This window comes from Bombina bombina, chromosome 2, assembly GCF_027579735.1.
Source record: "Bombina bombina isolate aBomBom1 chromosome 2, aBomBom1.pri, whole genome shotgun sequence".
NCBI classification, from domain to species: domain Eukaryota; kingdom Metazoa; phylum Chordata; class Amphibia; order Anura; family Bombinatoridae; genus Bombina; species Bombina bombina.
Genome location: NC_069500.1, coordinates 297,984,162 through 298,008,375, shown reverse-complemented (window position 1 = coordinate 298,008,375; position 24,214 = coordinate 297,984,162). Strand labels below are relative to the sequence as shown.

The 24,214-nt window shown below is 37.9% G+C and overlaps 1 protein-coding gene across 1 annotated transcript in view; it reads right to left on the bottom strand.

The window, feature by feature from the left end:
- The window catches only part of SNX24 (sorting nexin 24), a 569,481-nt gene that overhangs the window by 292,412 nt on the left and 252,855 nt on the right, over positions 1-24,214 (bottom strand). The window contains exon 2 of the mRNA XM_053701609.1: positions 170-253. Within this exon, the coding sequence (XP_053557584.1) occupies positions 170-253 (84 nt within the window). The remainder of the gene's footprint in view (positions 1-169; positions 254-24,214) is intronic.

The following is a 24,214-nucleotide window of genomic DNA, read 5'->3' as shown; positions in this document are numbered from 1 at the left end:
AACTAACACATTGAGTTTATATTAAATAAACACATTTAAACATTGAAATCACGTATTCAAATATTCACTAAATATTTATTAATTTTGTGTCAATTTATTCTGTCATTGTCATGGTTATCCGTATACAGTATAACACACACACAAAATGCTTTTATATCCAAATATATACCTTTTTATGAAGTGCATGAAATTCACTGTACCGCTTTTCAACAAAATGTCTTCTTCCATTCACTAAGACTTCTATTCTAAATACCTACAATAATGAAGAAAACAAGAGTTAACTCAATCATAGAATTTAAGTGATAGCGTTTTGTTTACATTTATTTAAGTGATGTCGAAGAAAAATAAAAAATGATTAACGCATTAGTATTCTTGATTAAACACAACTGAATTTTTTTTTCCAGTAACTCTTAAAAATAGATCACAAATATCACACTGATAACATTTGCAAAAATTAAAAAGTGCAAAACAATATTAAAAGACTCAAAAAGGTTAAAAAAAAAAGAAGCACTTTGACTTGAATACGGAATTCCAGTTATCACATTGCCTTGGGACCATCTTTGTGCCACATAACTCTCAATAGTGTCTCTCAGCACATTAACCCACTTACTTGAGTAAAATACTAAAATGAGTAAAAACCTACAGTAGGAAATTGACTATTAAAAGCAGATAAACATAATTTGTGTTAAAGGCACATGATACTGACATGTTGAAGCACTTGATAGTGATGCAGCCTAGCTGTAAAAGGCGGACTAGAAAATTTCACCTGAACATCTCTATGTAAAAAAAGGAAAATCCCATTGTAAAGGGTCTTTAAGCAGCCTATCAGGATGCTAGTCCTGGGACTTGCAAGGGGGGGTTCATCTGGCATGAGCAGGCACAGTCATGTTATGTTCCTCCTAGGTTTTAGGAAGTTTACAATGAAATCTCATAAGATCACAATAAAGTGTGACATTAGCACTTGATAAAGCTGATTGGCAGTTGTTTTCTCCAACATACAGCCGACAGTAGCTACAACAAATCTGTTCACAGAGCACTGTTGTGAGCTGAAGAAATTTTGAGGTAAAATATTTTTCTTTTTTTACATAGAAATGTTCAGCACTTTACAGTTACACCCCATCACTTTCAAGTGATTTAGCATATGGGTATTCTGTCTCCCCATTTCTGAAAAAAAAATTATATATATATAATGGTATTTTTCTTTCCAAAGGAAATGTTGGGTTAAATTGTTCCAATATAAGTTGATCTAACATATTTTTCCCAAAAGCATTAAACCTTGGACTATTTTTAGACTTTCAAGATCAAATGTCTACCTAAAAGAATGGCAGTATTAATTAGGTTTTGAAGCTTATTCTCTGTAGAATACAAAAAGATTATATGCATTTTAGCAAAATTTAGTTTCTTTTGGACATAATTTTATTTTTTTGTTTTTTTTAAAGTTTTTATTGAAAAAATAACAGATTTTACAAAACGTAGATAAGAATATTTCCATAGCATAACAATGAGGTACAGCAGTAAAAGTGCTTTTGGAATAAAGGTCCATACATCATACATAAAAGTGCAACAAGTTCAGTACATAGGTGCTTCTATATTACAGTCTCTGGGATATTACATGAGTTACAACATATATTAAATAGCGTTATCCTCAAAAGGGTACTGGCAACTGGCTAAGATGGTGTCTAAGGGCAAAGCCTGATGTTTGGTATAGTGGATATTAGTGGGTTCTAAGTTTGTGTCGCTCTTTGTGCTGGTTCCATAAAGATAGTTTAAGTTCGTGTGTGACTAATGAGCCTGATTGGAGGTGGTGGTACCTGGTCCTCCCACTCTTTCTCAGTCAGGATATTGGAGGATTTTCAATGTCTTGGGATTAGGGTTTTAGCGTTGTTTAGCATGAGGATCAACAGGTCCCTAGCATTACTGTCTTGCAGTTTGGACAGGAGTAGAAATAGGATCGTTTGGTAGCTGTTTGCCTATTCCGTCTGACATGCGCTCCAGTACCGCTTTTGGACATATTTGTTTAACCAAAGAGAAACCTTAGACCAAAATGTTTGCATTTTTGGGCATTGCCAGAAGCAATGTATCAAGTCTGCTTTAGGATATTTACATCTGGAACAATACAATCCATTGGTATGATTCCATTTAGATACAAATATTTTCTTTTTAATCATGTAAAGACTACAGGTAACCTTAAAGGGACACTATACCCAAACATTTTCTTTCATGATTAAGGTAGAGAATATAATTTTAAACAACATTCCAATTTACTTCTATTACCTAATTTGCTTCATTCTTTAGATATACTTTAATAAAGAAATAGCAATGCACACGGTGAACCAATCACAGGAGGCATCTATGTGCAGCTACCAAACAGCAGCTACTAAGCATATCTAGATATGCTTTTCAGCAAAGAATATCAAGAGAATGAAGCAAATTAGATAATAGAAGTAAATTAGAAAGTTGTTTTTAATTGTATGCTCTTTCTAAATCATGAAATAAAAAATTTGGGTTTCATGTCCCTTTAACCCCTTAACCCCTTAATGACCACAGCACTTTTCCATTTTCTGTCCGTTTGGGACCAAGGCTATTTTTACATTTTTGCGGTGTTTGTGTTTAGCTGTAATTTTCCTCTTACTCATTTACTGTACCCACACATATTATATACCGTTTTTCTCGCCATTAAATGGACTTTCAAAATATACCATTATTTTCATCATATCTTATAATTTACTATAAAAAATATTATAAAATATGAGGAAAAAATGGAAAAAAACATAATTTATGTAAGAACTTACCTGATAAATTCATTTCTTTCATATTAACAAGAGTCCATGAGCTAGTGACGTATGGGATATACATTCCTACCAGGAGGGGCAAAGTTTCCCAAACCTTAAAATGCCTATAAATACACCCCTCACCACACCCACAAATCAGTTTAACGAATAGCCAAGAAGTGGGGTGATAAGAAAAAAAGTGCGAAGCATATAAAATAAGGAATTGGAATAATTGTGCTTTATACAAAAAAATCATAACCACCACAAAAAAGGGTGGGCCTCATGGACTCTTGTTAATATGAAAGAAATGAATTTATCAGGTAAGTTCTTACATAAATTATGTTTTCTTTCATGTAATTAACAAGAGTCCATGAGCTAGTGACGTATGGGATAATGACTACCCAAGATGTGGATCTTTCCACACAAGAGTCACTAGAGAGGGAGGGATAAAATAAAGACAGCCAATTCCTGCTGAAAATAATCCACACCCAAAATAAAGTTTAACAAAAAACATAAGCAGAAGATTCAAACTGAAACCGCTGCCTGAAGAACTTTTCTACCAAAAACTGCTTCAGAAGAAGAAAATACATCAAAATGGTAGAATTTAGTAAAAGTATGCAAAGAAGACCAAGTTGCTGCTTTGCAGATCTGGTCAACCGAAGCTTCATTCCTAAACGCCCAGGAAGTAGAAACTGACCTAGTAGAATGAGCTGTAATTCTTTGAGGCGGAATTTTACCCGACTCAACATAGGCAAGATGAATTAAAGATTTCAACCAAGATGCCAAAGAAATGGCAGAAGCTTTCTGGCCTTTCCTAGAACCGGAAAAGATAACAAATAGACTAGAAGTCTTACGGAAAGATTTCGTAGCTTCAACATAATATTTCAAAGCTCTAACAACATCCAAAGAATGCAATGATTTCTCCTTAGAATTCTTAGGATTAGGACATAATGAAGGAACCACAATTTCTCTACTAATGTTGTTGGAATTCACAACTTTAGGTAAAAATTCAAAAGAAGTTCGCAACACCGCCTTATCCTGATGAAAAATCAGAAAAGGAGACTCACACGAAAGAGCAGATAATTCAGAAACTCTTCTAGCAGAAGAGATGGCCAAAAGGAACAAAACTTTCCAAGAAAGTAATTTAATGTCCAATGAATGCATAGGTTCAAACGGAGGAGCTTGAAGAGCTCCCAAAACCAAATTCAAACTCCATGGAGGAGAAATTGACTTAATGACAGGTTTTATACGAACCAAAGCTTGTACAAAACAATGAATATCAGGAAGAATAGCAATCTTTCTGTGAAAAAGAACAGAAAGAGCGGAGATTTGTCCTTTCAAAGAACTCGCGGACAAACCCTTATCTAAACCATCCTGAAGAAACTGTAAAATTCTCGGTATTCTAAAAGAATGCCAAGAAAAATGATGAGAAAGACACCAAGAAATATAAGTCTTCCAGACTCTATAATATATCTCTCGAGATACAGATTTACGAGCCTGTAACATAGTATTAATCACGGAGTCAGAGAAACCTCTATGACCAAGAATCAAGCGTTCAATTTCCATACCTTTAAATTTAAGGATTTCAGATCCGGATGGAAAAAAGGACCTTGAGACAGAAGGTCTGGTCTTAACGGAAGAGTCCATGGTTGGCAAGGTGCCATCCGGACAAGATCCGCATACCAAAACCTGTGAGGCCATGCCGGAGCTATTAGCAGAACAAACGAGCATTCCCTCAGAATCTTGGAGATTACTCTTGGAAGAAGAACTAGAGGCGGAAAGATATAGGCAGGATGATACTTCCAAGGAAGTGATAATGCATCCACTGCTTCCGCCTGAGGATCCCGGGATCTGGACAGATACCTGGGAAGTTTCTTGTTTAGATGAGAGGCCATCAGATCTATCTCTGGGAACCCCCACATGTGAACAATCTGAAGAAATACCTCTGGGTGAAGAGACCATTCGCCCGGATGCAACGTTTGGCGACTGAGATAATCCGCTTCCCAATTGTCTACACCTGGGATATGAACCGCAGAGATTAGACAGGAGCTGGATTCCGCCCAAACCAAAATTCGAGATACTTCTTTCATAGCCAGAGGACTGTGAGTCCCTCCTTGATGATTGATGTATGCCACAGTTGTGACATTGTCTGTCTGAAAACAAATGAACGATTCTCTCTTCAGAAGAGGCCAAAACTGAAGAGCTCTGAAAACTGCACGGAGTTCCAAGATATTGATCGGTAATCTCACCTCCTGAGATTCCCAAACTCCTTGTGCCGTCAGAGAACCCCACACAGCTCCCCAACCTGTGAGACTTGCATCTGTTGAAATTACAGTCCAGGTCGGAAGAACAAAAGAAGCCCCCTGAATTAAACGATGGTGATCTGTCCACCACGTTAGAGAGTGTCGTACAATCGGTTTTAAAGATATTAATTTATATATCTTCGTGTAATCCCTGCACCATTGGTTCAGCATACAGAGCTGAAGAGGTCGCATGTGAAAACGAGCAAAGGGGATCGCGTCCGATGCAGCAGTCATAAGACCTAGAATTTCCATGCATAATCCCAAATATGAAACTGACTGTCTGGAAATAAGGAAAGTTGAACATTCTGAGTCAAGGCAAATAAATGTTTGAATACATATATTTAGAACTTTATAAATAAAGTGCCCAACCATAGCTTAGAGTGTCACAGAAAATAAGACTTACTTACCCCAGGACACTCATCTACATGTTTGTAGAAAGCCAAACCAGTACTGAAACGAGAATCAGTAGAGGAAATGGTAAATGTAAGAGTATATCGTCGATCTGAAAAGGGAGGTAAGAGATGAATCTCTACGACCGATAACAGAGAACCTTATGAAATAGACCCCGTAGAAGGAGATCACTGCATTCAATAGGCAATACTCTCCTCACATCCCTCTGACATTCACTGCACGCTGAGAGGAAAACCGGGCTCCAACTTGCTGCGGAGCGCATATCAACGTAGAATCTAGCACAAACTTACTTCACCACCTCCCTTGGAGGCAAAGTTTGTAAAACTGATTTGTGGGTGTGGTGAGGGGTGTATTTATAGGCATTTTAAGGTTTGGGAAACTTTGCCCCTCCTGGTAGGAATGTATATCCCATACGTCACTAGCTCATGGACTCTTGTTAATTACATGAAAGAAAACACACTTTTTCTAACTTTGACCCCCAAAATCTGTTACACATCTACAACCACCAAAAAACACCCATGCTAAATAGTTTCTAAATTTTGTCCTGAGTTTAGAAATACCCAATGTTTACATGTTCTTTGCTTTTTTTGCAAGTTATAGGGCCATAAATACAAGTAGCACTTTGCCATTTCCAAACCACTTTTTTTCAAAATTAGCGCTAGTTACATTGGGACACTAATATCTTTCAGGAATCTCTGAATATCCATTGACATGTATATATTTTTTTTTAGAAGACATCCCAAAGTATTGATCTAGGCCCATTTTGGTATATTTCATGCCACCATTTCACCGCCGAATGCGATCAAATAAAAAATTTTTTTTACTTTTTCACAAATTTTTTCACAAACTTTAGGTTTCTCACTGAAATTATTTACAAACAACTCATGAAATTATGGAATAAATGGTTGTAAATGCTTCTCTGGGATCCCCTTTGTTCATAAATAGCAGACATATATGGCTTTGGCTTTGCTTTTTGGTAATTAGAAGGCTGTTAAATGCCACTGCGCACCACACGTGTATTATGCCCAGCAGTGAATGGGTTAATTAGGGAGCATGTAGGGAGCTTCTAGGGTTAATTTTAGCTCTAGTGTAGTGTAGTAGACAACCCCAAGTATTGATCTAGGCCCATTTTGGTATATTTCATGCCACCATTTCACCGCCAAAAGCAATCAAATAAAAAAAAAATTGTTCACTTTTTCAAACTTTAGGTTTTTCACTAAAATTATTTACAAACAGCTTGTGCAATTATGGCACAAATGGTTTTAAATGCTTCTCTGGGATCCCCTTTGTTCAGAAATAGCAGACATATATGGCTTTGGCGTTGCTTTTTGGTAATTATAAGGCCGCTAAATGCTGCTGCGCATCACATGTGTATTATGGCCAGCAGTGAAGGGGTTAATTAGGTAGTTTGTAGGGAGCTTGCAGGGTTAATTTTAGCTTTAGTGTAGAGATCAGACTCCCACCTGACACATCCCACCCCCTGATCCCTCCCAAACAGCACTCTTCCCTCCCCCACCCCACAATTGTCCCCGCCATCTTAAGTACTGGCAGAAAGTCTGCCAGTACTAAAATAAAAGGTATAAAAAAAATAATAATTTTTTAAGCATATTTACATATGCTGCTATGTAGGGTCCCCCCTTAGCCCCCAACCTCCCTGATCCCCCCAAAATAGCTCCCTAACCCTCCCCCTCTGCCTTATTGGGGCCATCTTGGGTACTGGCAGCTGCCTGCCAGTACCCAGTTTGCAAATAAAAATGTTTATTTTTTATTTTTTATTATTTGTTTCTGTAGTGTAGCTTCCCCCCCACAGTCCAATACCCCACCAGCCAAACCGATCACCAAAATAAACATATTAACCCCTTTGATCCCCACTTCTAACAAAAAAACTTTCTGTAGCGTAGTGGTTCCCACCCGCTCCCTCCCCGTGCACGCGCCCGCCCGGCCTCCCCGTGCACGTGCGCGCGTCCCCCCGGTCGTCCCCGCCCCCGATCCCGCCCCCCTCCGCATCATAAAGGCCATCGATGGCCGCCACCCACCTCCCACACCGGCTCCGTTAATGTCCGGTGCAGAGAGGGCCACAGAGTGGCTCTCTCTGCACCGGATGGCTACAAATGATATCGAGGCATCACTGCAATAACCGGAAAGCAGCTGGAAGCGAGCAGGATCGCTTCCAGCTGCTTTCCACACCGAGGACGTGCAGGGTACGTCCTCAGGCGTTAACTGACTTTTTTTTGAGGACGTACCCTGCACGTCCTCGGTCATTAAGGGGTTAATGACCGGACCATTTTTCAATTTTCTTACCCTTAATGACAATGGCTATTTTTACATTTCTGCAGTGTTTGCGTTTAGCTGTAATTTTCCTCTTACTCGTTTACTGTACACACACATATTATATACAGTTTTTCTCGTCATTAAATGAACTTTCTAAAGATACCATTATTTTCATCATATCTTATAATTTACTAAAAAAAAAAATGATAAAATATGAGGAAAAAATGGAAAAAAAAAACACACTTTTTCTAACTTTGACCCCCCAAAATCTGTTACACATCTACAATCACCAAAAAACACCCATGCTAAATAGTTTATAAATTTTGTCCTGAGTTTAGAAATACCCAATGTTTACATGTTCTTTGCTTTTTTAGCAATTTTTCAAAATTAGCGCTAGTTACTTTGGAACCCTGATATCTGTCAGGAATACCTGAATATCCTTTGACATGTATATATTTTGTTTTAGAAGACATCCCAAAGTATTGATCTAGGCCCATTTTGGTATATTTCATGCCACCATTTCACCGCCAAATGCGATAAAAAAAAAAAAAAAGTTCACTTTTTCACAAATTTTGTCACAAACTTTAGGTTTCCCACTGAAATTATTTACAAACAGCTTCTGCAATTATGGCACAAATGGTTGTAAATGCTTCTCTGGGATCCCCTTTTTCAGAAATAACAGACTTATATGGCTTTGTGGTTGCTTTTTGGTAATTAGAAGGCCGCTAAATGCCGCTGCGCACCACACATGTTTTATGCCCAGGAGTGAAGGGGTTAATTAGGGAGCTTGTAGGGAGCTTGTAGGGTTAATTTTAGCTTTAGTGTAGTGTAGTAGACAACCCCAAGTATTGATCTAGGCCCATTTTGGTATATTTTATGCCACCATTTCACCGCCAAATGCGAGCAAATAAAAAAAAAAAAAAACTTTAAATATTTCACAATTTTAGGTTTCTCACTGAAATTATTTACAAACAGCTTGTGCTATTATGGCAGAAATTGTTGTAAAAGCTTCCCTGGGATCCCCTTTGTTCAGAAATAGCAGACTTATATGGCTTTGGCGTTGCTTTTTGGTAATTAGAAGGCCGCTAAATGCTGCTGCGCACCACACGTGAATTATGCCCAGCAGTGAAGGGGTTAAATTAGGTAGCTTGTAGGGCGCTTGCAGGGTTAATTTTAGAGATCAGCCTCCCACCTGACACATCCCACCCCCTGATCCCTCCCAAACAGCTCTCTTCCCTCCCCCACCCCACAATTGTTACCGCCATCTTAAGTACTGGCAGAAAGTCTGCCAGTACTAAATAAAAGTTTTTTGTTTTTTTTTAAATAAAAATTATAAAATATTTTAGTTGTGATGGACCCCTGCCTTAGCACCAACCTCCCTGATCCCCCCCTCAAGCTCTCTAACCCTCTCCCCTACCTAATTACCGCCATCTTGGGTACTGGCAGCTGTCTGCCAGTACCCAGTTTGGCCCCACAAACCAAACTATTTTAATTTTATTTATAACTTTTATTTGTATTTTTAATTATTTCTGTAGTGTAGCAGCCCCCCCACAATACCCCCACCCCCTCCCAGATCCTTTTATATGTAAAAAAAAAAATTAACTTTTTTTCCCCTTCCTTCCTTCATTGGTGTCAGTGTGGCTAATGCGCACCCGTGCAAGTGTGCGCGCATCGTGCACGCGTGCGCGCATCGTGCACGTGTGCGCACACGCTCCCTCCTCCCACCGGACAAAGGCACCATCGGCACCATCACTACCGGTGCAGAGAGGGCCACAGAGTGGCTCTCTCTGCATCAGAGGCTTGTAAAGGGGTATTGCAGGATGCCTCCATATCGAGGCATCACTGTAATACCCTCAGAGCTGCTGGAAGCGATTGTGATCACTTCCAGCACTCTGTTAGAAAACCGACGTACCAGGTACGTCTATTGTCATTAACAGTTAGTTTTGCATGACGTACCTGGTACGTCAGTTGTCATTAAGGGGTTAAGTTAAATTAATCCTGCGTTATTCACCTGACCTTTCCTTTAAATGTGCTATGGCTTAGAGGGTGTTTGGATCCTCCTACTCATATTTCCTGCAATTCTCATTTCTGTATGACATAGCCACAAATTCCAGAAGTAGTTATACTTATTTGCTAATTGGCAGTTGTCAAAAGTTTTTTTTCTTAGAGACTGGATATGAGCTTGTTTTAAATCTAGTCACTCCCTCCTCCGTCCAATGTGTCTCCTGGAGATATGCTATGTCAACATGTTGCGTCTGGAGGTACCTTAATAACAAGCTTCTTTTAGTCTGTGAATTCAGACCCTTGATATTTAGGGTGTCTTGGGACCAAGGAGTTGAGAGAGAGGGGGGGGGAGGGATGAGAAAAAAAAAAAAAAACGTTTCGCCTAGAGCGGTCTTTCAGATCTGCAAGTTTTGCTTTTTTGCTTCAAGAGATGAGACTTGATCAGCCAGGCTCTGAGTGTGGCTGAGGTCCTCTTGCTTTCTTTCTATTATATCAGTATGCTCATTAATAGAGGAAATGTCGCTCCGCAAATCTTCAAAAGACCTCTCTAGCTTATCAAAGCGTCTTGTGAGAGTCTGGTTTTGGTTTTCAAACATGCGTTGTATGGATTCCAGAGGCATGGTGGGGGCCTCACCCTGGCTTCTTCCAGGAGTAGCCGAGTTTGAATGCCTACCTTCCAGGCAGTCTTCAGATAAATCTGGTGGGAAGGGCTGTTCATCATCAGACCTATTATTATCCTGGTCCCTGTGAGGTTGAAAATGGTCAATCACAGTCTTTTTAGCCCCAAAGGTGCCTTTCTGTTTTTTCCTGGCTTGCCGCTACATATTAGTGAATATGCGTTTACAACAGAAATGCTCAGTCTCTGAAAGAGGGCCCTGGACAATATAGTTACCCTATCTCCACTAAGGGACAGCCACAATACAGTGCAGGACTTAATTTTGAAAGTTTGCCCCCTGTTTACTTCGCTCCATGGACCAAAGCTCCATTACTTTAAATAGGAGACATTTCGCAACTTGCAGGGGACTGCCTCTTTTTTTCAATAATTCCACCACGGCAGCCCCTGTGAGGGTCAGAGTGAAAAGCCACGTCTGAACTTGTGAGGTTTAAAACATCGGGCCCCAAGTACTTTTGCCCAGTCTTTTTTTTTTTATATTATGTATTTGTCGATTATACAATTCTACTGTATTTAATAGTCATTTAAACTGAGTGTTTAGAATCCTGCTAACACAAGAGATATGTCTTAAAGTACTTTCAAATCCTTATACAACTGAAGAAAGACATGTTGGCCAAACATGGCGGAATGACAGCAACATGCTCTAGTAGTCTTTCACAACAACAATCTTCAAGCACTTTAACAGGTCAGATTTAAAGGATTTCCCTATCAGCGTGTGTGAATTAAGGACTAAAATACCGACAAGACAAACTACACAAATTCTTCACTGTCTGGCCTGTTAAAGGTACCCGAGCACTGAGGCTAACAACCACTTGTCCTTCGAGCAAAATTTTTTTTTTAATATTTTGTTTAAAACACACAATAATATTGTTTGGTCTACTATAGGTAGTGATGTGCTAGACTGATCCCCACAACCATAGGCCCCAATGTAACACTTGACCGCTATAAGGTAAACAGTGTCCATCCAGCTGCTGAATCTGAAAACTTTTATATATTAATTTTAAACAAAAATATAGATATTGGCAAATTTAAATTCTACCACATATTGAGAAAGTGCAGGACACTCCATGCTTACAATGTGAGGAAATGTGTTCATTACCACCGATAAGCCAAAATAAAGAACTATGCACTTAAAAAGTAAGCCAATTTCCATGAACTATCTTTTTTTTGTTTCCTTTGTAACAATGCTATCGTCTTGCAGATAATTTTAAACATACATGTCTGAATTTATTAAACTCAGTACTTATACAAGTAGCATAATATACAAAGTATCATCTGACAGTGTGTCTGTACAGTAGTAGCAACATTTACTTTTTTGTAACAACTGCTTTAAAGTGATGTCAAATCCAAGTGTATAGGTTCACTAAAAATAAACATTAGTTTCAGTCATCACTTACGGCAGGAGGCGCCGAGTTAGAGAAATACTTGCCGCACAGATAGGGTGAGTTTAACAGCGTTTTTTTTGTAAATGATGACTGAAACTAATGTTAATTTTTAGTGATGGTAAATCTTAGCGTTTCACTGCCAAAGTGAAAGCAAAGCAAGCCAGATAATTCAATATTAAAGGGACATTAATCACAAATTGTAAGCTGCTGTAACTTTATATCTGATAAGAATTTTGTAATGAAAACTGCAGCTTTTTTTGTCAAACTAGCATATTATGTTATGCTTTTTCCTTTTGAAGTATTTCCCTGTTCCCTAGAACAAAAGAACCATTGCTAATTTGCAGTTAAAGTGAAGGTAAACTTTGATGAATGAAAGCCCATTTTTACAAAACACTAAAAAAACAGGGGCACTTTCATTCATCAAAGTTTAGAAAGCAGCCGTTTTGTTAAAAAACATAACTTTGTTCTTCTCACAACCAGAGCAGCTTCCCCCACACGGAAATCCTCTCTTCACAAGTCATCAATGACTAATCCGGCTTCCTCCAATCATGGCATGGCCTCAGGCATTGACTCCCCTGGGGGGAAAGCCATGATTGGAGGAAGCCGGATTAGTCATTGATGACGTGTGAAGAGAGGATCTCTGGGTGGGGGAAGCTGCTCTGGCTGTGAGAAGAAGAAAGGTAAGTTTTTAATCAAAACGGCTGGTTTCTAAATTTTGATGAATGAAAGTGCCCCTGTTTTAATAGTATTTTTAAAAAACAGGCTTTCATTCATCAAAGTTTACCTTCACTTTAAAGGAACATGATACTCAAATGTTGCAGCACAGCTGTAAAAAGCAGACTAGAAAAGATATTTTACTTCAAAATGTGAAACAAACAAATACGGCGCTAAATGAGTCTGAGGGGGTAACGATCAAGCTTTCCTTATTAATCAGTAGCCTATATAAAGCTGTTGTAGGTGTGTACAGGCACAAATTTGCTAATGAGATACTGAATGTAGAATGTTTAAACAAGTACACAAACTCTAATAAAATATATATATATATATATATATATATATATATATCTTTAGCTCACAACGGAGGGGTATATATCAATACCAATGTCCTTATTGAAGTCCAAACCACTTGATAATTAATTGGACAGTCACAAAATAGCCCAAAGCAGTGTTATCAAAGTAAAAATAAACAAATAAATATGGAATTAAATTCAGAGTTAGATTTAGCTAATTAAAGTGTATATGAAGAGGAAGTCAGTATACAACATAGTGACCTTAAACGTAAATTGATGTTTAATCCCATACATTCCCAGGGGGAATATATACGGGTGTTTAATGAGCTTGTTACTAGGGATTTTAATGTGGCTTTTGATAAAAAAATCTGAATGTTATGTACATAAATTTAATGATAACATTTCAGTGCAAGAGAGGGTGGCCCTAAAAGACTTGATGAATGACACCAATGTGGTCATCAGGCAAGCGGACAAGGGGGGGTATCGTTGTCCAGAACAGACATGATTATGTTGCTGAGGCAGAAAGATTATTGAATGATAGGCTAACCTATTATAAATTACAAAGTGATCCCACTAGTGAATACAATAGAGTACTGAGAAATATTTTAATAAGAGCAAAAGGAAACGAAATTTTAACTAATGATGAATTTGGATATATCTATAACTCATGCCCAAAAATTCCCACGTTTTATCACATCCCGAAAATCCATAAGGACCCAGTAAAACCTCCTGGAAGGCCCATTGTATCCGGGATTGATTCAGTTGGAAGCAATCTATCGGTATATGTGGACTGGTACCTGCAACCTATGGTTAAAACTATAAAATCTTACATTAAGGATACTGCGGATATTATCCAAAAATTAGAGGGATTAGAGTGGGAACCTGATCTTATGTGGATGACATGTGATGTTTCCGCCCTCTACACTAATATCCCACATGATTTAGGGGTTTTAGCCTTCAGGGATATGTGTAGAGGGTGGAATATGCCAGAAATACATATGGATTTTCTGACGGAGGCCATTTATTTTGTACTACAATATAATTATTTTCAATTTGAGGGAACGTTTTATAAACAAATACAAGGAACGGCCATGGGCACTACCATGGCCCCTTCATACGCCAACATTTATATGGCCTACTATGAAAACCAGCATATTTGGAATAATAATCCATTTAAGGATAAAGTGTATAAGTACTTTAGGTATATAGATGACATTTTGATAGTGTGGCGAGGGTCTGAAGAGGCGGCCAATGGATTCCTTGACTATATGAATACAAATTAACATAATCTTACTTTTACAGGTGTTAATAACAGGGAATCTATTGACTTCCTTGATATTACTCTTTTTGTTCAAGAGAATAAGGTGGTCACTAAGAATTACAGAAAGCCATCAGACAGAAATGGTTTCCTGAATGCCAACAGTGGGCACCTTAAGAGTTGGAAGGATAATATCCCATACGGACAGTTCAGACGTCTCAGACAGAACTGTACGTATGAGGATGATTAAGGAGGCCACAATCTTAGAGATCAAATTACTAACAAAAGGGTACAGTTCTGAATTAATTATGGGGGTAAAAGAAAAGTGCCGTACTTTCCCTAGAGATGGGGGCACCGGCAGAATCAATAGGAACCAGGAGTACCAAAGTAATAGTGTTAAGTTTATTACTACATACAATGAGGGAGCAAGAACAACGAAAAAGATTCTTAAGAAACACTGGGAAATTCTTATGGGTGATCCCATTCTGAAGGACCAGATAGGTAATCATCCTCAAATCATTCTTAAAAAGAATAGGAATCTAAAGAGCCTAATAGCCCCCTCAAAATTAAAATGTAATAATAAAATAAGTTCAAACACCCGGAATACAAACACCCTATCAAATTGGTTATCTATACCGACAGGAACTTATAAATGTAAAAGGAAGGGATGTATGATGTGTGACCATATAATTAAGGGCAATGAAGTCACTAATTATGACAAAAGCAAAACGTTCAAATTAGAGTGTAGGGCAAATTGTCAGTCCACTTACGTAGTATACCAATTAATATGTAAATGTGGACTAATATATGTAGGTCGCACAAAAAGAAGTATTAAGAGGAGGTGGTATGAACATGTAGAAAATATAAAAAATGGATATGATAAACATAGTGTTTCTAGTCATTTTGACATTTTTCATAATAGGGATTGTAATGACCTACATATAAGAGTTTTAGAACAGATTAATCCAGGGCCATGTGCGAATAGAATGTTTTTACTACTTAGGAAATGTGAGACTAAGTGGATTCACCGTCTTGATTGTTTGGAACCCAAAGGTCTCAATATTGATATTGACCTTCAGGCCTTCATGGATCATTAATATAGTGTAGTTAGAATTCTTTGCATTACATCCATGGTCATTCCACTAGATGTATCCCTAGTTAATAAGTAATAAAAAATCGTAATAAGGAAGTTTGAGGGGTTTTTTTGTCAGTATGTAGTGTCTTAATTATTAAATCAAATTCTATTTATTGTTTTTTTTTAATATGAAGTATTAAGAAGAGTCTTAAGATTTATCCAAATTTTTAATAATGGTGTGTTTTTAATAGAAATTAATTATCTAGTTTATCTATAACACCTCCGTATGATTAAATTAATTCTATGGACATATATATATATATATATATATATATATATTAAATTTATATTTTTAAATTTATATTTATAAATTTGAAATTATTTTTAGTGTCCAATGTTATTTATGTGGAAAAACCATTAATTAGATGATGAAGTATGTATCTAAATTTTTGCAAAGATGTATTTATTCTGTTAGGTATTGAAATTATTTATATTATGTATATCAAACATTTATCCTGAATTGCTGTAACTATGTATTTATTTTATCAGTTGGGTATACTATGTGTCCAATTTGTCCGTCTTTTATAAGCATTTAGGCATTTGCCATTCTATTAGAGCACTTATGGTGCCTGGACACATCTGATGTAATTAAGTCAGAGGAAGTTAAGTGTTATAAAGCAGTCTGCAAATGGAGTGTATAGTACTCCAGTTGAACAACTCCGTTGAAAAAGTCTGCCCGTGAGCAGAGGAAACGCGTTGGGTAAAGGGACTGCTATATGCAATTGAAAATCCGTTACCGCTCTGTGAGACAAGGAGAAGTGTGACTCCAGGTGCTGCTGGTCGGCGTTCAGGTGATCCTTTCCGGTAACTACTACAGGCGGTCTTCTCATCAGCCAGTGGGCTAAGTGCTAGTTTTTATCTTTTATCTTGTAAGTGTGCCATTTTACGTGGAGCTGTGTGTAATGAATAAAACAATCCTGTGAATCGCGGATTCGCTGTGTTCTTTTTTTCTCTTACTTCAAAATGTCCTAAGTATTAACACCCCACTGTAAAGAGACTTTAACCCCTTAACGAGCAACGACGTACAGGGTATGTCCTACAAAAAACGGTCGGTAACGACCAAGGACGTATCCTGTACGTCGTCAGGGGTTTCAAGGTATTGCCGTGATGCCATCGATATTGAAGCATCACTGCAATACCTTTTTTCACACACCAATGCAATGCAACTCTGTGGCCCTCACTGCATTGGCCAGCAATGGTGCCGATCGTTGGTGGGTGGGAGCCATTGCAGGGAGGCAGGGAGGTGGCCCCTTGCTGGCAAACTTCTGTCCAGCAGTGGGAAATCCCGATTGGGTGCGAGCGGGAGTGCGTGTGGGGGGCGGGGGCATGTGCACGATCTGGACGTTTTAAGTGGTGGGAGAGGAGGGGGAATAAGGTTTCGAAAGGGAAATGGGAGGGGGGAAGGGTATTGAGGGGGGCAGCTACACTACAGAAAAAGTGGGGTTTATTTAAAAAAAATAAAAACAATTTGATTGCAAAGTGGGTACTGACAAACAGCTACCAGTAACCAACATTGTGGCAAATAGTGGGGGGAGGGTTAGAGAGCTCTTTGGGGGGGGCTCAGGGCGGTTGGGTGGTAAGGGGGGATCCTACACTGCAGAAAATATATAATTAAAAAAACCTTTGTAATTGTATTTTATACTGGCAGACTTTCTGCCAGTACTAAAGATGGCAGTGTGAGGTGGGGGAGGGAAGAGAGCTGTTTGAGAGTGGTCAGGGAGGGATCAAGGGGTGGGATGTGTCGGGTGGGAGGCTGATCTCTAAACTAAAGCTAAAATTAACCCTACAAGCTACCTAATTAACCTCCCCATCACTGCTGGGCACAATACAATACAATTCTAATTACCAAAAAGCAATGCCAAAGCCATATATGCCTGCTATTTCTCAACAAAGGGAATCCCAGAGAAGCATTTACAACCATTTGTGCCATAATTGCACAAGCTGTTTGTAAATAATTTCAGTGAAAAACCTAAAGTTAGTGAAAAAGTGAACATTTTTTTTTTTATTTGATAGCATTTGGCGGTGAAATGGTGGCATGAAATATATCAAAATGAGCCTAGATCAATACTTTGGGTTGTCCAATACACTAAAATTAAAATTAACCCTACAAGCTCCCTAATTAACCCCTTCACTGCTGGGAATAATACAAGTGTGGTGGACAGCGGAATTTAGCGGCCTAATTACCAAAAAGTAATGCCAAAGTCATAAATGTCTGCTATTACTGAACAAAGGTGATCCGGGAGAAGCATTTACAACCATTTGTGCCATAATTGAACAAGTTGTTTGTAAAAAAATTCAGTGAGAAACCTAAAGCTTGTGGAAAAGTTAGTAAATCGCATTTGGTGGTGAAATGGTGGCATGAAATATACCAAAATGTGACTAGATCAATATTTTGGGTTGTCTACTAAAAAATATATATATATACATGTTACGGGTTATTCAGGGATTCCTAACAGATATCAGTGCTACAATGTAATCAAAAAACAAGAGTCTGGACTAAGTCTAACCCTCTTAGCCTCTCTAAATAAGACTGATATCTCCCTACTCAGTCCAATAAAGAATACAAAAACTTGGGTGTAAGAGAGGCGCTGTATGAACAGCTGAGAGAACCAACAATAGCTAAAAAAGTTTAAATAAAAATATCTCAATATGTATAATACAGTGTATCGTAAAATTAGATATATATCAATATGTATAATAAACAAACATAGAAAGGGATGATATAAGCTAGTTTAATAAAAAACAATAATAAATAACAATAGTAAGTTGTGGCCACAACTAAATAAAATGATGAAGAAAAATTAGCAGCATAGATTTACAATTCACAAATCAAAACGCTATTAATTAACTATGACGGTTCAGCAATGTAATATCACTTAGATAAGGTGCAATACTAAGCCTCCTGTAAGTAAATAAAACTGAAATAGTTGGCTTGTAATTTCTCCGATAATGTCCGTATGTGATTTAAAACTGGTGAGTTAGGGTATCCTTTGTGAATGAAATAGTCCCATTGAAAGTGTGTAGGCAAATTCCTATTGCGTGTACTGAGTTGAGCTTCGTGAGTTGAAGTGAGTGAGAGACAGGGCAATCAGCTGTTTTGCCGTACTGTGTTAAAGTGCAAGTGATAGATAGTTCTTTGTTAAGTGAACTGGTAGATACGTGAATTTCTTTGAATTAACTTCTTTGCAAAAAAGTGACAAATTTTCTTATTTAAGAATATTTTATCAATGTGATATTTATAAAATGTTCAATGTGAATCTTCAGCTGTATGACAGGCTTATTAGCTGCGCTCCCCGGCCAGCGTATGTGTGTAAATGCGTGGCGGAAGTACTCACAGCTGCTTCACTGTCTTGTAACAGCACTGAATCCTTTCTAGTTGCCGTTCGGCTGTTCCGTTGAAAGAATGGACAATGGTCTCCTTGATCTTCCTGGATCCTCCTGGATCTTTCCTGGGTACTATCGATAGATGATGGGTGACAATGGAAAGTGTAAACAGACTCCACAGCTTCCTATTGATAGGAAGCTGTGGAGTCTGTTTACACTTTCCATTGTCACCCATCATCTATCGATAGTACCCAGGAAAGATCCAGGAGGATCCAGGAAGATCAAGGAGACCATTGTCCATTCTTTCAACGGAACAGCCGAACGGCAACTAGAAAGGATTCAGTGCTGTTACAAGACAGTGAAGCAGCTGTGAGTACTTCCGCCACGCATTTACACACATACGCTGGCCGGGGAGCGCAGCTAATAAGCCTGTCATACAGCTGAAGATTCACATTGAACATTTTATAAATATCACATTGATAAAATATTCTTAAATAAGAAAATTTGTCACTTTTTTGCAAAGAAGTTAATTCAAAGAAATTCACGTATCTACCAGTTCACTTAACAAAGAACTATCTATCACTTGCACTTTAACACAGTACGGCAAAACAGCTGATTGCCCTGTCTCTCACTCACTTCAACTCACGAAGCTCAACTCAGTACACGCAATAGGAATTTGCCTACACACTTTCAATGGGACTATTTCATTCACAAAGGATACCCTAACTCACCAGTTTTAAATCACATACGGACATTATCGGAGAAATTACAAGCCAACTATTTCAGTTTTATTTACTTACAGGAGGCTTAGTATTGCACCTTATCTAAGTGATATTACATCGCTGAACCATCATAGTTAATTAATAGCGTTTTGATTTGTGAATTGTAAATCTATGCTGCTAATTTTTCTTCATCATTTTATTTAGTTGTGGCCACAACTTACTATTGTTATTTATTATTGTTTTTTATTAAACTAGCTTATATCATCCCTTTCTATGTTTGTTTATTATACATATTGATATATATCTAATTTTACGATACACTGTATTATACATATTGAGATATTTTTATTTAAACTTTTTTAGCTATTGTTGGTTCTCTCAGCTGTTCATACAGCGCCTCTCTTACACCCAAGTTTTTGTAGTGCTACAATGTAACTTATGCAAATTTTGGAAAAAAAAAAAAGGTTTTTAAAATAGCAAAGTGCTACTTGAACTTGTTGCCCTATAACTTGCAAAAAAAGCAAACATGTAAACATTGGGTATTTCTAAACTCAGAATAAAATGTAGAAACTATTTAGCAAAATTGGTGATAAAAGTAAATTGGAAAGTTGTTTAAAATGACATGCCCTATTTGAATCATGAAAGTTTTTTTTGGACTTGACTGTCTCTTTAAATAGGGCATGTCATTTTAAACATCTTTCCAATTTACTTTTATCACCAATTTTGCTTTGTTCTCTTGGTATTCTTAGTTGAAAGCTAAACCTAGGAGGTTCATATGCTAATTTTAGTCCTTGAAGACTGCCTCTAATCTGAATGCATTTTGACCACTAGAGGGCATTAGTTCATGTGTTTCATATAGATAACATTGAGCTCATGCACGTGAAGTTACCCTGGAGATAGCACTGATTGGCTAAAATGCAAGTCTGTCAAAATAACTAAAATAAGGGGGCAGTTTGCAGAGGCATAGATACAAGGTAATCACAGAGGTAAAAATTGTATTTCTATAGCATTGTTGGTTAGCATTGTATAGCATTGTTGGTTATGCAAAACTGGGGAATAGGTCCTTTAAGGAGTTAAATGGACACACAACCCAATTATTTTTCTGTTATGATTCGAATAGAGCATGCAATTTTAAGCAACTTTCTTATTTACTCCTATTATCAATTTTTCTTCATTCTCTTGCTATCTCTATTTGAAAAAGCAAGAATGTAAGCATAAGAGCTAGCCCATTTTTGGTTCACCACCTGGGTAGCGTTTGCTGATTGGTGGCTAAATATATCATGAAAGAAAACATTTGGGGGGGTTTTAAGCAGCCAGGGTGATAATCCCGGGACTTGCAAGGGAGTGTGCATCTAGCATCTGCATGCACAGTCATGTTATTTTCCTATTCAGTTTAATAAAGTTTACTATGAAATCTGATGAGGTTTAAGCAAAGTATGACCTCAGCACTGCTGATGTTGATTGGCTATTGTTTTTTCAACTTGGAGCAGGACAGCAGTCGAAGTATAACTGTTCACAGAGCACTTGCTCTGGTGAGCTGAAGAATTTGTGAGGTAAAATATCTTCACTGTACATTTGAGATACATTTCTACAGGGAGTGCAGAATTATTAGGCAAGTTGTATTTTTGAGGATTAATTTTATTATTGAACAACAACCATGTTCTCAATGAACCCAAAAAACTCATTAATATCAAAGCTGAATAGTTTTGGAAGTAGTTTTTAGTTTGTTTTTAGTTATAGCTATTTTAGGGGGATATCTGTGTGTGCAGGTGACTATTACTGTGCATAATTATTAGGCAACTTAACAAAAAACAAATATATACCCATTTCAATTATTTATTTTTACCAGTGAAACCAATATAACATCTCAACATTCACAAATATACATTTCTGACATTCAAAAACAAAACAAAAACAAATCAGTGACCAATATAGCCACCTTTCTTTGCAAGGACACTCAAAAGCCTGCCATCCATGGATTCTGTCAGTGTTTTGATCTGTTCACCATCAACATTGCGTGCAGCAGCAACCACAGCCTCCCAGACACTGTTCAGAGAGGTGTACTGTTTTCCCTCCTTGTAAATCTCACATTTGATGATGGACCACAGGTTCTCAATGGGGTTCAGATCAGGTGAACAAGGAGGCCATGTCATTAGATTTTCTTCTTTTATACCCTTTCTTGCCAGCCACGCTGTGGAGTACTTGGACGCGTGTGATGGAGCATTGTCCTGCATGAAAATCATGTTTTTCTTGAAGGATGCAGACTTCTTCCTGTACCACTGCTTGAAGAAGGTGTCTTCCAGAAACTGGCAGTAGGACTGGGAGTTGAGCTTGACTCCATCCTCAACCCGAAAAGGCCCCACAAGCTCATCTTTGATGATACCAGCCCAAACCAGTACTCCACCTCCACCTTGCTGGCGTCTGAGTCGGGGTGGAGCTCTCTGCCCTTTACCAATCCAGCCACGGGCCCATCCATCTGGCCCATCAAGACTCACTCTCATTTCATCAGTCCATAAAACCTTAGAAAAATCAGTCTTGAGATATTTCTTGGCCCAGTCTTGACGTTTCAGCTTGTGTGTCTTGTTCAGTGGTGGTCGTCTTTCAGCCTTTCTTACCTTGGCCATGTCTCTGAGTATTGCACACCTTGTGCTTTTGGGCACTCCAGTGATGTTGCAGCTCTGAAATATGGCCAAACTGGTGGCAAGTGGCATCTTGGCAGCTGCACGCTTGACTTTTCTCAGTTCATGGGCAGTTATTTTGCGCCTTGGTTTTTCCACACGCCTCTTGCGACCCTGTTGACTATTTTGAATGAAACGCTTGATTGTTCGATGATCACGCTTCAGAAGCTTTGCAATTTTAAGAGTGCTGCATCCCTCTGCAAGATATCTCACTATTTTTGACTTTTCTGAGCCTGTCAAGTCCTTCTTTTGACCCATTTTGCCAAAGGAAAGGAAGTTGCCTAATAATTATGCACACCTGATATAGGGTGTTGATGTCATTAGACCACACCCCTTCTTATTACAGAGATGCACATCACCTAATATGCTTAATTGGTAGTAGGCTTTCGAGCCTATACAGCTTGGAGTAAGACAACATGCATAAAGAGGATGATGTGGTCAAAATACTCATTTGCCTAATAATTCTGCACTCCCTGTATATGGATCCATATAAATTCATTTTTGGGTTTTAAGCTTTATATTATGCTGTATTTAATAATTTTATATAATGATGTATGAATAACGGTCACACTTAAGCCTAGTTTACATATTTCTGTTTATTATTATAAATTAGAGATGCTCCAGGTACACATGCCCTTATTCATGCCTAGATTTAAAGGGACACTGAACTCACATTTTTTTTCTTTCGTAATTCAGATAGAGCATGCAATTTTAAGCAACTTTCTAATTTCTCCTATTATCAATTTTTCTTCGTTCTCTTGCTATTTTTATTTGAAAAAGAAGGCATCTAAGCTTTTTTTTTTAGCTCAGAACTCTGGACAGCACTTTTTTATTGGTTGACTAATTTATCCACCAATCAGCAAGGACAACCCAGGTTGTTCACCAAAAATGGGCCGGCATCTAAACTTACATTCTTGCATTTCAAATAAAGATACCAAGAGAATGAAGAAAATTTGATAATAGGAGTAAATTAGAAAGTTGCTTAAAATGTCAAGCTCTATCTGAATCACGAAAGAAAAAATTTGGGTTCAGTGTCCCTATAATACTTAAGTTAAATAACTTCTTCATACTAACTATTAAAATGTAGGGCCGTCTATTAAGATTTAAAAAACAATTTAAGGAAATAAAACATTTGGTCTTGACGAAGGTAATGGATGCGTGAAATATTGCTGTTATTTGTATTGAGCAATAAGAAGTAAAGTTTGAAACATAGAAAATCCCTTGCCGCTGGAATCCTGCAAGACCTGGTCTGGATGATTGTTAGGTCATAACTCTTGTTTCCCAGTACAATAAAGAAATCTTATCTTCCAAGATGAAACAGAAGACATTAAAAACAAATATTGATGACTATCCTATGCAATAAATAGGATACATCCAGATAAGTCCAACACACTATCTATTAAAAATAACTGCTGCCAAAATTGAATGTAGGTAAGAAGTAAACTAGATATAGCATAATCTGTCTATACAAATGTTTTCAAAGCTCCGTTACAAAGGACATGGTATTTCTACAAACATTACAGCAAACAATGTTTTTTTTTGTCAATTACCTCAGAGTCTTCTACAGTCCTTCATCAAATCCTGACTTCACTATTCCAGTATTTGTCTTGTAAAAAAATTATACCCTTGTAGACATTATAAACTCCCTTAAAGAGACAGTCTACTCCTGAATTGTTATTGTTTGAAAAGATAGATAATCCCTTTTGGCTAGATTACGAGTTCTGCGGTAAGAGCTGCTTGGTACTAACTTGCAAGTTGCAAGAATTACAGGTTTACAAAAACCCGGCGTTAGCAGGCAAAAAGTGAGCAAACAGCAAAATTGAGCTCCATACCGCACTCCAATACCAGCGCTGCGGTAAGCTGTTTTTACGTCCTCGTGCACGATTTCCCCATAGACATCAATGGGGAGAGCCGGCTGAAAAAAAGTCTAACACCTGCAATAAAGGAGCGTAAAGCTCCGTATCGCAGCCCCATTGATTCCTATGGGGAAAGAAAATTTATGTTTACACCTAACACCCTAACATAAACCCAGAGTCTAAACACCCCTAATTTTACACTTATTAACCCCTAATCTGCCGCCCCCGACATCGCCGACACCTACATTATACTTATTAACCCCTAATCTGCTGCCCCAACATCGCCGACACCTACATAATGTTATTATCCCCTAATCTACCGCCCACAATGTCGCCGCAACCTACCTACACTTATTAACCCCTAATCTGCCGCCCCCAACGTCGCCGTCACTATACTAAATTTATTAACCCCT